Source organism: Palaemon carinicauda, chromosome 20, assembly GCF_036898095.1.
Source record: "Palaemon carinicauda isolate YSFRI2023 chromosome 20, ASM3689809v2, whole genome shotgun sequence".
Lineage (NCBI taxonomy): Eukaryota > Metazoa > Arthropoda > Malacostraca > Decapoda > Palaemonidae > Palaemon > Palaemon carinicauda.
In genome coordinates, this window is record NC_090744.1 from 107,654,653 (window position 1) to 107,670,213 (window position 15,561).

The following is a 15,561-nucleotide window of genomic DNA, read 5'->3' on the forward strand; positions in this document are numbered from 1 at the left end:
ATCTGGTGTCCCTCAGGGGAGTGTTATTGACCCATTACTTTTCGTATTGCTGTATCTATGTAGATGTGGTTTTGCCTAGAAAACAACCGCATTGCATATGCAGATGAGGCTACTCTTTGCAACAATTCCATCTCCTGAATGTACACCTATGGTAGCTGAATCCTTTAATAGAGGGCTAGCTAAAATTAGTGCATGGTGCAAATTATGGGACATGAAGTTGAACCCTAACAAAATTCAAGGTATGTTTGTAAGTAAATTCAGGTTTGTGGCTCATCTACATCCAGACATTTGCATTGACAATGTCTCTTTAACTAAATGCAACTCATTTAAAAATCTAGGTTTGATTTTTGATAGCAGATTTAGATTTGAGAAGCTCATGTGGTCTGTTTCTTCTTCAATTGCATGGACAATAATTGGTTAACTGAGAAATTAAGATTTTTTTGGGCATTAGTCTATCCTTAGGAAATGTTTTTTTTCAATATTAAACTTAGCCGGTGATTATATAAGCTGCAGCTCTGCTGCCCGACAGAAAAACTCTACGGTCAAAATACGCCAGCGATCGCTATGCAGGAGGGGGTGTACATCAACAGCGCCATCTGTCGAGCAGGTACAGTGATACCTCGGTAGTCGAACGACTCTATACTCGAACAATTCGGAGTTCGACCAAAATTTTCGAGAAATTTTTGCTGCGGTGCTCGACCAAAAATTCGGTACTCGACCAGCCGAACACGTGACGACCGCATGGGCTTTGTGATGATCGCGCCATCTCGGCCACTCTCGCTTGTTCGGGAAGCATCAGTTCTCTCGAGAGCGTCACTCAGACAACGCGCGATCAGCATTCGTTGTGATTAAGTGATTTTCAGTGCTTTTAATTGCTTTTTTAGCTTTCATAATGAGTCCCAAGAAAGTAATGAGTGTTAAGGGGAAGGAGAAGAGGAAAACAGTGCGAACAACGATCGAGTTGAAGAAGGAAATTATAGCGAAATATGAGAATGGTGTACGAGTGTCCGATTTAGCGGTAGAATACGGAATGGCGAAGTCGACCATTTCTACGTTTTTAAAGCATAAAGAAATGATTAAGAAGGCGAATGTTGCAACGGGAGTTACGGCGGTAACTAAGCAAAGGCCACAAGTGATTGAGGAGATGGAAAAGTTGCTTTTAATATTTATTAAAGAAAAACAGTTGGGCGGGGAAAGTGTTAGTGAAGCGTTCATTTGTGAAAAAGCGTTGCATATCTATGAAGAATTAGTGAAGAAAAGTCCGAGTACCAGTGAAAGTGATTCATTTACATTTAAAGCGAGCAGGGGTTGGTTTGAAAAGTTTCGTAATAGAACAGGTATTCATCGTGTTACTAGGCATGGGGAGGCAGCTAGTTCGGATCAAATTGCAGCCGATAAATACGTGGGGAGGAAGAAACAATTAACAATAGACCAGTTTTTCACAAAAGAAAAGAAAGCTGCTACATCAAAGCCTGTTTCTCCTCCAAAGAAGAGACAAAGAAGAGAAGAAACCCCTGAAATAGATCTGCCCACCCTTTCATTGGAGAGAGAAACAACTCCTGAAGGAGAACTACCCCGCCACATCATGGAAGGGGACTCTCCTTCCAAGCAGTAACCTCCCCCTTCCATCCTCTCCACATCCATCCCTGTATGCCATCGAACCGCTGCTCAAAGGTATGTTCACTACAGTACAGAAAATGGTTTAAAATTGTTTTATTTTAGTACAGTAAATGGTTTAAAATTGTTTTATAGGATTTTCTGACCAATTTCATACACATTTAGATAATTATTGTTGTTTAGGTACACGTTTTATTAATATTTTGGGCCTGTTCGAGTGCTTGGGAACGGAATAGAATATATACCATTATTTCTTATGGGGAAAAAAAATTCGGTACTCGAACAAATCGGAGGTCGAACACGGATCTCGAACGGATTATGGTCGAGTACCGAGGTATCACTGTACTCCGTGTAAACAAAGAACCAATTTTCTCTCTGTCGTGCCACCGGCAAGACCTACTAAATTCGCTGTTGCTTACTGGATTGGTTTTCACAGATTTTGGTGAAGTACACATTTCTAGTTATTAGCTTTCGCTTTGCAGAGGTTATCTTCAATACATCCTTGCATTCTTTTATTGATTTTTGGATTATTTGTTGACGACTTGGATAGATTTTGAATTCCCCTTTGACTAATTCAAGATGGCTGACCCTTCTCAAGTCCCTAAATACAGAAAGTGTAGTGCTAGGGACTGTTCAAGGCGTCTTCCGAAGGCCTCTATCGATCCGCACACCGTTTGTTCCAATTGTCGGGATAAAACCTGTCAATTGGAAGATCGATGTGAGGAATGCGTTGGGCTTTCGGAATTCGATTTTCTCGAATTCCTGAAATATTCACGTAGGCTAGAGAGAGATAGAGTCAGGAGAAGTTCATCTCGCTCCGTTGATATTTCCTCTCCTCATGCCCCACAACCTATTCCTTCCCCTGTAGTGGTTGCTCCTGATCCCCCTTCTAGCACTCAACAACCTTCGATGGCAGATATGATGCGTGCCATCCAGGCTCTGGGTGAGAGAGTCGAGTCATTGGCGAGTGACCGTAACCAACTCATGGCAGACGTCAAGGAGTTGAAGGGTAAGAGTGCAGTGGGTAGTGACAAAGTGAGTGGTAGTGTTGTGGAAAGTGTTAGTGTTGCGCTTGAGGGTGCGTCTGTTCGTGCCTGTCGTCCTCCCAGTCCGGGACCTCTTGCAAGCTCCCAAGCCCAGGGGAGAAGCAATGTCGTACGACCAAAGGGTTCGACAGGCTTTAATCAGCGGACAGACGTTCCCTCCGTGGTTTCGGACGTATCTTACCAAGATTGCCCCACCCACAAGAAGACGAGAGAGCCCATTTATTCCTCGTCTGCGGAAGATGTTTCTCGGAAGAAACAATGGACCAAGGTCTCACGGCCTCTTAAACGCAAGTCGGTCCCTTCCGCGCAAGTCCAACGGCCCAGCTGTAGCCACTGGGTCAGTTCGGACTCGCTGCAGTCTTCCGATGACTGCACACCTCCTAAGAGAGGCAAAGCGGTACCGCAACAGGCAGTAACACCGTCTGTTGCCGCACCTGCTACTGTAGACCCTAAGTGGTCTTTGCTGCAGACCATGCAGACGCAGTTAACGTCATTAATGCAGGACTTTCGTGCGGAGAAGGTTGATGCTGCACCACCCGTTAGCCTACAACCAACCACGGTTGTGCGTCCAGTGGACGCTGAGGCTACCTTCTCCCGCACTCCAGCTGTGAGAGTCCCGCCACCCATGCGCAGTGTACCCTGCCAGCCGCATGTTGACGTTCAGCGACGCACGGAACCCTCCGTTGACGTTCGCGAGTTACAACAACAACCTAAGTTGTTTTGTTTTGACGCGGTGCGTCAACCTCCGCAACCCAGTGTGGTTACCGCTACTCGCCCACAGCAGACTAGACAGTCAGGAGTAGACGATTTGCGCCCCCGCGCTGCTATGGTTGTTGCCAGCTCACAGACTGGCCAACAGTTCCATGACGTTGCGTCCAGTGCAGTCACGCATGCACCCGTGCTGCCGGACTCAGCTGACCAGCCAATTCCTACTCCTTTGCCGCTTCCTCCTCAGTATTCAGACGATGGACTCTCTGATGATGACGACGCTGCACACTTTGACGACCCGCATACGGACATCGACGAACCCAAGACCACGCCTCCCTCCTTGGACTTTAGGAAAGTTCTTGCACTGTTCAAGGAGATGTATCCTGATCAGTTTGTTTCTGCAGCCCCACGCTCTCCTCCATCTGAGTTCGCTTTAGGCACGCAGTCATCCGCGCCTGCCTTTACGAAGCTCGTCCTCGCCCGCTCGTCTAAGAGAGCTTTAAGAGTGTTGGGAGATTGGATGCAGTCCAAAAAGCACCTTGGGAAGACAGCATTCTTGTTTCCCCCTGCGAAACTCGCTTCCAGATCGAGCGTCTGGTATGCCACGGGATAAGTTCTCGGCTTGGGAGTTCCTGCCTCTGCCCAGGGCGACTTCTCAAGTCTAGTAGACTCTCCCCGCAGGCTAGCCATGAGACGCTCCAAGATTTGTTGGACTCCTTCAGACTTAGACCATCTGATGAAAGGAGTGTTCAGAGCCTTCGAGGTTTTTAACTTTTTGGATTGGTGTTTGGGAGCGTTGAGCAGGAAGACCTCCCCTTCTGACAAGGAAACTTCCATGCTCATTATGTCCTGCATGGACAAGGCCATACGGGACGGTTCCAGTGAGCTTGCGGCTTCGTTCGTTTCCGGGGTCCTCAAGAAACGGGAAAACCTTTGCTCCTTCTTGTCAGCTGGAGTAACACAATGTCAGAGATCGGAACTTATGTTTGCTCCTCTCTCAAAGTGCCTTTTCCCAGAGGAGTTGATCAAGGAGATTGCTGCCTCCTTGATTCAAAAAGACACGCATGACCTGGTTGCGTCATCTGCCCGCAAAGCCACCCCTTTGCCTACCGTGTCTAGACCCAGGATGGACACTCCAGCGTCCAGATTTATTCCGCCCTTTCGTGGCAGAGCCTCCAGCAGAGGAGGTGCTCGTGCCGAAGGGAGACGTGGGATTAAGAAGAAAGGTACCAAGTCCTTTAAAGGCAGAGTCTGACTGCCACCTTCTTCAGACAGCAGTGGGAGGCAGACTCAAGAACTACTGGCAGTCCTGGGAGAACTGGGGCGCAGATGCACAATCTGTGAAGTTGCTCAGAGAAGGGTACAAGATCCCGTTTATGCGCAAGCCCCCTCTAGCAACGTCTCCCATCGACCTCTCTCCCAGGTACAGAGAGGAGGACAAGAGACTAGCTTTGAAGCAAGAGGTGTCTCTCTTACTAGAAAAGGGAGCGGTAGTCAAAGTCCGGGACCATCAATCCCCGGGCTTCTACAACCGTCTCTTGTCAGTGGTAAAGAAGACAGGAGGGTGGAGACCGGTGCTAGACGTCAGTGCTCTGAATGTCTTTGTCACAAAGCAGACGTTTGCCATGGAGACGACAAAGTCTGTTCTAGCAGCGGTCAGGAAGGAAGACTGGATGGTCTCTTTAGACCTAAAGGACGCTTACTTTCACGTCCCCATCCACCCAGATTCCCAACCTTTTCTAAGGTTCGTTTACGGGAAGGTTGTCTACCAATTTCAAGCCCTGTGCTTTGGCCTAAGCACGGCTCCTCTTGTCTTTACGAAACTGATGAGGAATATTGCCAAATTCCTGCATTTAGCGGACATCAGAGCCTCCCTCTATTTGGACGACTGGCTTCTAAGAGCTTCTTCCAGTCGTCGCTGTCTGGAGAATCTAAAGTGGACTCTAGATCTGACCAAGGAATTGGGTCTCCTGGTCAATATGGAAAAGTCCCAACTGGTCCCATCCCAAACTATAGTGTACTTAGGGATGGAGATTCACAGTCAAGCTTTTCGGGCTTTTCCGTCGGCCCCCAGAACAAGTCAAGCCCAAGGATGCATCCAGAACATGCTAAAGAAGGACCGATGTTCAGTCAGACAGTGGATGAGTCTGATAGGGACGCTTTCATCCCTGGACCAGTTCATTGCGTTAGGGAGACTGCACCTCCGTCCCCTTCAATTTCACCTGGCTGTTCACTGGAGAAAGGACAAGACGCTAGAAGCGGTCTCGATTCCCATTTCCGAGAAGATGAAGTCATCACTGACTTGGTGGAAGGACAACATCTACCTCAGAGAGGGTCTGCCCCTGGCTGTTCTGACCCCCAACCACGTTCTCTTCTCGGACGCATCGGACACGGGCTGGGGTGCGACATTAGACGGTCGGGAATGCTCGGGAACTTGGAACTCGAATCAAAGAGCGTTACATATCAACTGCAAGGAGCTACTGGCAGTTCATCTGGCCTTGAAAAGCTTCAAGTCCCTCCTTCTAGGCAAGGTGGTGGAGGTGAACTCAGACAACACCACGGCCTTGGCGTACATCTCCAAGCAAGGAGGGACCCATTCTATGACGTTGTACGAGATCGCAAGGGACCTCCTCACCTGGTCAAGAGATCTAAACCTGTCTCTAGTAACGAGGTTCATTCAAGGCAACATGAATGTCATGGCGGACTGCCTCAGTCGGAAGGGTCAAATCATCCCAACAGAATGGACCCTACACAAGAATGTGTGCAAGAGACTATGGGCCACATGGGGCCAACCTACCATAGATCTCTCTGCAACCTCGATGACCAAGAGGCTCCCAAATTATTGCTCGCCAATCCCGGACCCAGCAGCAGTTCATATAGATGCTTTTCTACTGGATTGGTCCCATCTAGACCTTTATGCATTCCCCCCGTTCAATTGTCAACAAGGTACTGCAGAAGTTCGCCTCTCACGAAGGGACAAGGTTGACGTTAGTTGCTCCCCTCTGGCCCGCGAGAGAATGGTTCACCGAGGTACTTCAATGGCTGGTGGACGTTCCCAGAACCCTTCCTCTAAGAGTGGACCTTCTACGTCAGCCACACGTAAAGAAGGTACACCCAAGCCTCCACGCTCTTCGTCTGACTGCCTTCAGACTATCGAAAGACACTCGAGAGCTAGAGGCTTTTCGAAGGAGGCAGCCAGGGCGATTGCTAGAGCAAGGAGGACATCCACTCTTAGAGTCTACCAGTCGAAGTGGGAAGTCTTCCGAAGCTGGTGCAAGTCGGTATCAGTATCCTCAACCAGTACCTCTGTAACCCAAATAGCTGACTTCCTATTATACCTGAGGAAGGAAAGATCTCTTTCAGCTCCCACGATCAAAGGTTACAGAAGCATGTTGGCAGTAGTCTTCCGTCACAGAGGCTTAGATCTTTCTAACAACAAAGATCTACAGGACCTTCTTAAGTCTTTTGAGACCTCGAAGGAGCGTCGTTTGGCCACACCAGGTTGGAATTTAGACATGGTACTAAGATTCCTTATGTCAGAAAGGTTCGAGCCACTACAATCAGCCTCCTTTAAAGATCTCACTTTAAAGACTCTTTTCCTCGTCTGCTTAGCAACAGCTAAAAGAGTCAGTGAGATACACGCCTTCAGCAGGAACATCGGATTTTCATCTGAAACGGCTACATGTTCTTCAAAGCTTGGTTTTCTAGCCAAAAACGAACTACCTTCTCGTCCTTGGCCGAAATTGTTCGATATTCCAAGCCTTTCTAATTTGGTTGGAAATGAACTAGAAAGAGTCTTATGCCCTGTTAGAGCTCTTAAGTTCTATTTAAGACGAACTAAACCTTTACGAGGACAGTCAGAAGCTTTATGGTGTGCTATTAAGAAACCTTCTTTACCTATGTCAAAGAATGCAGTTTCCTATTATATCAGACTGTTGATACGAGAAGCTCATTCCCATCTGAATGAGGAAGACCATGCTTTGCTGAAGGTAAGGACACATGAAGTTAGAGCTGTCGCAACTTCAGTGGCCTTTAAACAAAATAGATCTCTGCAGAGTATAATGGACGCAACCTATTGGAGAAGCAAGTCAGTGTTCGCGTCTTTTTATCTTAAAGATGTCCAGTCTCTTTACGAGAACTGCTACACCCTGGGACCATTCGTAGCAGCGAGTGCAGTAGTGGGTGAGGGCTCAACCACTACATTCCCCTAATTCCATAACCTTTTTAATCTTTCTCTTGAAATGTTTTTATTGTTGTTTTTTGGGTTGTCCGGAAGGCTAAGAAGCCTTTCGCATCCTGGTTGATTTGGCGGGTGGTCAAATTCTTTTCTTGAGAAGCGCCTAGATTAGAGGTTTTGATGAGGTCCTTTAGTATGGGTTGCAACCCTTGATACTTCAGCTCCTAGGAGTCGCTCAGCATCCTAAGAGGATCGCGAGGCTCAGTAAGGAAGACGTACTTAAAAAGGCAGAGTAATTGTTCAAGTCGACTTCCTTACCAGGTACTTATTTATTTTATGTTTGTTATTTTGAATAACTGCTAAAATGAAATACAAAATACTTAGCTCATAATAATGTAAACATGTAATGCTGGTCTCTACCCACCCCCCTGGGTGTGAATCAGCTTATATAATCACCGGCTAAGTTTAATATTGAAAAATGTTATTTTTATTAATAAAATAAATATTTGAATATACTTACCCGGTGATTATATATTAAAGGACCCTCCCTTCCTCCCCAATAGAGACCCAGTGGACCGAGGAGAAAATTGGTTCTTTGTTTACATGGAGTACTAAGTACCTGCTCGACAGATGGCGCTGTTGATGTACACCCCCTCCTGCATAGCGATCGCTGGCGTATTTTGACCGTAGAGTTTTTCTGTCGGGCAGCAGAGCTGCAGCTTATATAATCACCGGGTAAGTATATTCAAAAATTTATTTTATTAATAAAAATAACATAATTCTTTCATTTTACCCTGTCAAGTATTTTTTTCCTGTGGATTGCCCCAAAAAATAACTTATTGAGAAAGTCTTTAAAAATTTTTGGTGATCAGTCGTCGTTTTCAGGCTTATTCCCATTTCAATACGGGGTCGCCATTCTGAACGAGCCCCTTCCATCTATTTCTATCTTGCACCTCTGCTTCATTAATTCCCTTCTCTCTTAAGTTCTTCTGTACACAGTCCCTTCATCTCCTTCTTGGTCTTCCCCTTCTTCTTCTTCCTTGAACTTTGATTTCCCTTGTATGCCTCCCCACAGGTCGATGCAACACACTTATCCCAATACAACTTTTATTAAAAATTTATGCTCGTATTTGAATTTGCTCATACTCAAAGTTACTTGTAATTCAAGGTTCTGTACAGGTATTGTTAAATTTTTGTTTCCTTTGCTATGATGAGAAACTTCCAATTTCAACCATTAAGGGTGTGAATCTGTCCTGAATTCTATGTTTAAGCATCTAGGGTTAGATATGTGCATATCAGGCATTGTAGCAGGTGTTTTTATTGAAAGACTAACAGTAGTCAAATCTATTTTATAGAATTTAGATGTAATGTTACAGTGTTTTAAGAATTCACATTTTGAACCTTTGGAAAAGATTTCGCTCAAGAACTGACATTTAAAAATGTATTTCTGTTGGCTTTGAAATTAGTAAAACAAAAAGGTGAACTGCAAGCAATGTTTTATTTAAAATAGGCCTTGGGGATCTTAAGATGATTTTATCTCTTTCACCTGATTTCAGAGCTAAAAATTATTCTAAGACTAAAGATTTACTGAAATTATTTTTCATATTCCTTCTTTACAAAACGAAGGGGGTGTTAGTTCACAGGATAGTTATCCTTGCCCGGTAAGAGCCCATCAATACTATTTGTATGAAATTACAGCTGTTAGAGGTTTGTACATGAAAGCTCATAAAGAATTGATCCAAATCTAATGAAAGATTTGAAAATCAGGGTTCAGGATATAAGTTCAAACAACTACATCCCAAGATTTTTCCAAAAAGCTTTTTAGCAAGGGAACAGGTTTTAGAGGCACCTTTGTGGCATACCAATATTGGTATTTATTAAACAAATAAACAAATATTGGTTTTGGTGTGTCACGTGTGTGTGGATAAAGAGTTCCACTCATAAACAAATATTGGTTTTGGGTGTGTTAATTTTAAGTTGTTAGGGTTTTTTTATTTGAATGGTGTTACGGTTTATATTTAATATTGTTTATGATTCGTGATAAGTGTTTTTTTTGGTTTATGATTGCGTTTACTTTTAAGAATATAGTGTTAAGGTTATGTTTTGTTTTCATTTTCCTTCTGTCCAAGAGTCCAGTTTGAAGTAGAGTCAGGGGAAAGTTTGTATTGTGGGATATTGAGAAAGTAGGAGTGATGAAGGGTGTGGGGGGGTTGTGTTTGTTTACATCCCGCTACAGTATTATATTATTATTATTATATTGTATTATTATTATTATTATTATTATTATTATTATTATTATTACTTGCTAATTTTCCATTGGAAGTTGAATGGCAGGACAGGATTAGAAATGAAACTATGAGAGATTACTCGAGTGCCATATGTGGATAAAATCATGATGAGGGACAGATGGAGATGGTTTGGGCATGCTCTTCGTTGGGCTTCACAAAGCACTAGAAGAGTTGGAAGACCCAGGCCTACATGGCTGACGACTATGACGCATGAAGTAGGAGATGATAAATGGAGAAGTATTGAATTAAAAGCTCAAGATAGAGATGACTGGCGAAACCTAACCGAGGCCCTTTGCGTCAATAGGCGTAGGAGGAGATGATGATGATTACTTGCTAAGCTACAACCCTAGTTGAAAAAGCAGGATGCTATAAGCCCAGGGGCTCCAACAGAGAAAATAGCCCAGTGAGTAAAGGAAATAAAGGAAAATGAAATATTTTAAGAAGAGTAACATCAAAATAAATATCTCCTACATAAACTAAAAAAAAAATGTAACAAAAAGAGGAAGAGAAATAATGTAAAATAGTGTGCTCGAGTGTACCCTCAAGCAAAAGAACTCTAACCTAAGACAGGGGAAGACCATGGTACAGAGGCTATGGCACTACCCAAGACTAGAGGACAATTGTTTGGTTTTGGAGTGTCCTTCTCCTAGAAGAGCTGCTTACCATAGCTAGAGTCTTCTACCCTTACCAAGAGGAAAGTGGCCCCTGAACAATTACAGTGCAGTAACCCCTTGAGCTTGAGTGAAGAAGAATTGTTTTGTAATGTGTTGTCAGGTGTATGAGGACAGAGGAGAATATGTAAAAAATAGTCCAGACTATTCAGTGAGTGTGTAGGCAAAGGGAAAATGAACTCTAACCAAAGAGAAGAATCCAATGTAGTACTGTCTGGCCAGTCAAAAGCCCCCATAGCTCTCTAGCAGCAGTATCTGAACGGGTGGCCTATAGTGGGTGCTGGGATGTGATAAATAAACGTTGCAGTTTTCATTCAGTAACCATGTGAATTTAATTTGTTTCTTTTTTTTTTCTAAATTATATGTGTAGTTCCATGGTAATTAAGTTTTCTCTTATATAAATAAGTAATTAGATGATAAAGTACTATTCACAAATGTCAATTGGAGTTTATGGTTCCCGAAAAATCGAGTCTACATGGAAGTCTAGGACATTGTGTAATTGAGGATGAGAAATTAAATGCCCAATCTCATATCTTTACCATTTAGCCACCATTATTAAGAGTGGGAATATGGGAATCAGCAATTTGATAAATAAACGGATTTTGATTATTATAATTTGTTTTTATACTCGCCTGAAGTTCTTGACATGCCCACTCTCCTCTCCACTGACTTGTGGCATCAAGAGGATAGGCAATTATTTTTGCTAAGACTGAAGGAGGAAGTAACTATGATGATACTGGTAGAAGCCAGTTGGTCTTTTTAATTCAGACCCGAATCATTGTTATATGGGAAAGAAAGAGAATTGGAAAATTTTAAATTGTTAAGGGGTAACTTCGGCATACCAAACGAAGGGAAATGGAAGCAATGAACATCATTTGTGCCTAAAAATAAATTTTATCAAAATTCTATTTTTTTCGTGATTTATTTAAGACAAGTAATTTTTTTTAATTCTAAAAACATTTTGATTAATGGTAAATGTATTTTTGCTATTTAATTATTTATTTTACCAGAGGTTGAGAGAAGTGTTTGATTGAAGGCTATGTGAAATTTTATTTCCTTCATTTTTATTTATACATTAAATAGTTTCCTGAGTTGAACATATTTACCATGCATTTATAAAGATTATGCTTTCATGATTTGTTACAGGCTTCAAGGGTAGTGTTAAGCCAAACCTCCTCAAACAAGAGACCCAGTCGTTGGCGTGCGCGCTTAGAATACTCTTCCGCATGCTGGGTGATCCGTCCAGAGAAGAGGAATGGCCTCAGGTATGTGCTTATACTTTAAGCTAGAAATTACTGATCTTATTAAGCCATTCATCAGTGCTTGCTTATTTTCACTGTTGTTCTGCTTGATGAAATATGATGTTTATAATGTAAAGATGGGAAAGAATCTTATATTAATATTGAAAATACATTTTTTCGCAATTGTTAGACATTTATTTGTACACGGTAAGTTAATCTTATTATGAATAAGTTAATTTAAAGGTGACATATTTTGTACAAATAATAAAAAATGCATTTTATAAAGATGCAGTTCATATACAGTATAGGAATTAAAATCAAGAAAGGAAAGGACTACTGTACATATTTTTAATTAAGACATATACAGTAAAAGTAGAGCACAGTGTTTGATGGGAATTGGTATTTTCTTTGAAAAATATATAGTAATGGGAAGGCTGTTTATTACAAACCGAGGGATATCATCTTGGAGAGACCACATATGCTTGCCAGCATCAAACCCTTATACAGTACAGTGAATACATAAAAATAAAAATATATTTTTCTTTTAATCCCTTTGCAATTGTGGAAAATTTACAAAATGCTGCATATTTTGCCCTTTCATCATGATTACAATATAAAAAACATTGATATTACATTTATATTTAGATGTAGAAGTCTATTTATTTGTACTATAATGTATAGTTAATGTTTTTCTAACCAATTGATTTTTTTTCTGCCTGATATTAATTTTCATGTAACTTACTTATGATGTGAATATTTTCAGGTTCAAGAGAGACTGATTTCTGTTTGTCGCTCAGGCTTAGAGTATTTCCTTAGTTTACCTGAATCACACCGGGAAGCTTGGACCAACCTTATCCTTTTGTTCCTAACGAATATTCATAAAATGTCCAATGATCAGGTGAGTGTAAATGATTATTTGTTTCTACCGCTGATTCATAACTTTTATTACATCAGGTTTTCAAAATATTTTGGGAATAAAGCTCTCATGATCTTGAAAGATTTATGCAGGGTAAAGAAATTGGGTTTACTTTCATATATCTGTTCCACATAGTGACTGATTTGTAGTGTGTTTTACAAGTTCCAGAAATATCATGACATAATCTATTGGTACCCAATAATTTTTTTTTATATTTGTACATTATATAATCCTTAGAAAACAATTCTAAGAGTATTTCAATTTTAAGTTTATAATACTGTACTCAACTAGTTATAACAATTTGCTTGTTGAAAATACTTTTGGTATCTTTATTGATACTGTATCAGCATCGTTTGACAAGTTATGATCTGCGAAGAGATGCTGTAATGATTATTAAATGAAGTGAAGTTTATCCAATATGCAATAATCACAGTTTTAATTTATGTACCATACAAGAATTGATGATTTTAGATATCAATCTTGCTTGCTTTTTAAAGAACAAGTTGTTAAGAATTCCCTCCTCCCTCCCCCCCCCCCCAAAAAAAAAGAGCTGGGCTACCGACCTACTTGGAGATGAAGAGAGGGGACTAGTTTGATGGGGCACATTTCATAAACCTTTGGTAGAACATTTGTGAATTGCTTTAAATACAGTGCATGCGAGTATGAATATGTCTTCTCGTTAATTTAATACTGGTGTTGTGATGTAAACATGGACTTTTTTCAGCAGTGTAATTGAATCCTGAATTTTTTTCTGAAATTTCTTCAATATTTCTTATAATTGTGAAGGTAATTTCTATTACTAATTGTCATGAAATGGTTTACTGTACAGTATTTCCCTTTTAAATGAAAAAACTGTTAGGGTAGTTTCAGGGAAGAAATACAGTACAGTACTAGTTTTATTCAAATAGTATTAAAGAAAGGTCAAGGAAAATTAGTATACAGTAAAACCTACTGGTCTTGGTCATTGTCTCTCTCTGAAATAAAATTGCTCTTATTTGTCCTAAGCATAAAATTTTTTTTACAATGAATTATATGTCAGGTTTAAAAATTATTGTTAGAATTTATTTAAACTTTTCAGTATATAATGGATCAATAGTTCAATAGAATAGTCAAATCTGCAGAAAAAGAAGTTTTAGTGTATCTCAAATATACTGTCAATGTATTACATGATATCTCAAAAATTTTCATGAAATGCATTTACAGTATTCTTCAAATTTTTTTTTTTTTTTTTATCTACAAAAGCTTGATACAGTATTTTGCTTCAGACTTCATTCAAATAACAGTGACACCTTCATTTTAATATCAAATTAATTAATATAAATCTTTGTTTGTTCCGTAACCGAAATACAAACCACGCTATTTACAAAGGGTATTACTTTTAGCGTAGCTGAAATGGCGAGCCATTAGAATTTAACGAGGGTGTATTACCCCCGCGCTAGTTAGCGGGGGGGTAGGGGAGTGGTAGCTAGCTACCCCTCCTCCCCCTCACACACAGGTGAATACTCACTTTCACTTTTGGCTCGGACTGTGACAGACGTCTCTGTCTTGGTCCTCGCTTGGCAGCCATTGTCTGTTTTGTCTTTACTTAATCGCTTACTTTTCTTTTACTCAATATATATGTAAACATGTTTTCATGTTTGTATATATATTTGAGTATAGAAATAAGTAAGTTTCCTTTTCAGATGTGTGTGTGTAGTGTACGATATCTACGTGGAGGCCTCGGCAGTTAGGCCACCACGGCGTATTTTATGGGTGGCGATCGAGTTTGACTTATGTCTTTCTCTCTCTCTCTCTCTCTTGAGGTCGTTCACCCTTTTACTACGTGTTACTACGCCCTTGTAGCCTAGCTTCCTTTCCGTGTGGAGGGTTGCTACGCGTACGTTTGTATCAATTAGTTATGAATCTAATTGTAGTTTTTTTTTTTTTTTCAGCTTGTAGAACGATTCCTTTCGGGGTTTTCGTTCTTTCTTTAGTGTTCATTCATTTTTTAATTACATAATTACATAGTTACATAATTATAATTGTTATAATTCTGTTTTGGTTACAGCTCTCCTTCCGCGAGTGTAAGTGGTTGTGAGGGCACGTGCCTGTTGTGTAATTCTTGTTCCTTTCCCTCGGGATTCCTCTTCGGAGCCTTCCCGGGGGAATGAATGTGTACTAATATTATTTTTTTTATTTTTTTACAGTTACCGATCTAGTTCGTTTCTGTAATATAGCAACGGTGTGAGCTGTCTGGTTGAGTCCTGGGGATTCGGCTGTTGCTGCCTCCCCCCTTGTATTTTCGTCAGGGGCGTGTCTCCTTCTACTGGTAGTACTCCCGTGGCGACGGACAGCTCTCCAGTTCATTTTAGAACAGTCAGGAGGCTTGCCTCCTTGGGCGGATAACTTTCCTTCCGAGGGAAGTTTTTCCTGTCCAGGCTTGAGTTTTCCCCTTTTGGGGGGTTCTTCTCTTGCCTTTTTTTCGTGCGACTATGCTCTTGGTGCTGAGCGGTCGCACCTGCAGTTTCGCTCAAGGGGCTGGGCAACTGCAGGAGCTCCTCTTCGGAGGATTGCTCCTTTTAGGTCACTGGCTGACCAGTCTCTTCCTCGAAGTGTTTCTCTTTCGTTCGCGAGAGAGTACACTCATAGAGACTCCTCTTCGGAGGTTTCTTCTGTTGCTGTTGCTGTTGGCCTCCCTCGCCGTAAGGCCCTCCGTCCGCCTCATCGTAAGGGCCTCTCATCTCCCTATAAGGGTGCTTGAGGCGCCCTTTTGGATCTCCGTTTGCAGCCTACACTCCTTTTTTTTCTCGATCTTCCGCCTTGGTGCAGATGGACAGCAGTCTGATCTCGTCTTCCGACGGGTAACGGTCTTCCCGACGGACAACGGTCTGCCCGACGGACAGCGGTCTTCCGACGGA

General features: G+C 41.8%; 2 protein-coding genes across 9 annotated transcripts in view; one reads left to right on the forward strand and one right to left on the reverse strand.

The window, feature by feature from the left end:
• The window catches only part of LOC137614355 (uncharacterized), a 283,239-nt gene that overhangs the window by 196,269 nt on the left and 71,409 nt on the right, over positions 1–15,561 (reverse strand).
• Positions 1–15,561, forward strand: part of LOC137614353 (brefeldin A-inhibited guanine nucleotide-exchange protein 1-like) — a 110,345-nt gene that overhangs the window by 83,200 nt on the left and 11,584 nt on the right. For all 8 annotated transcript variants that reach the window (XM_068344136.1, XM_068344130.1, XM_068344132.1 and 5 more), the window contains 2 exons: positions 11,654–11,772; positions 12,512–12,646. In XM_068344136.1, the coding sequence (XP_068200237.1) occupies positions 11,654–11,772; positions 12,512–12,646 (254 nt within the window). The remainder of the gene's footprint in view (positions 1–11,653; positions 11,773–12,511; positions 12,647–15,561) is intronic.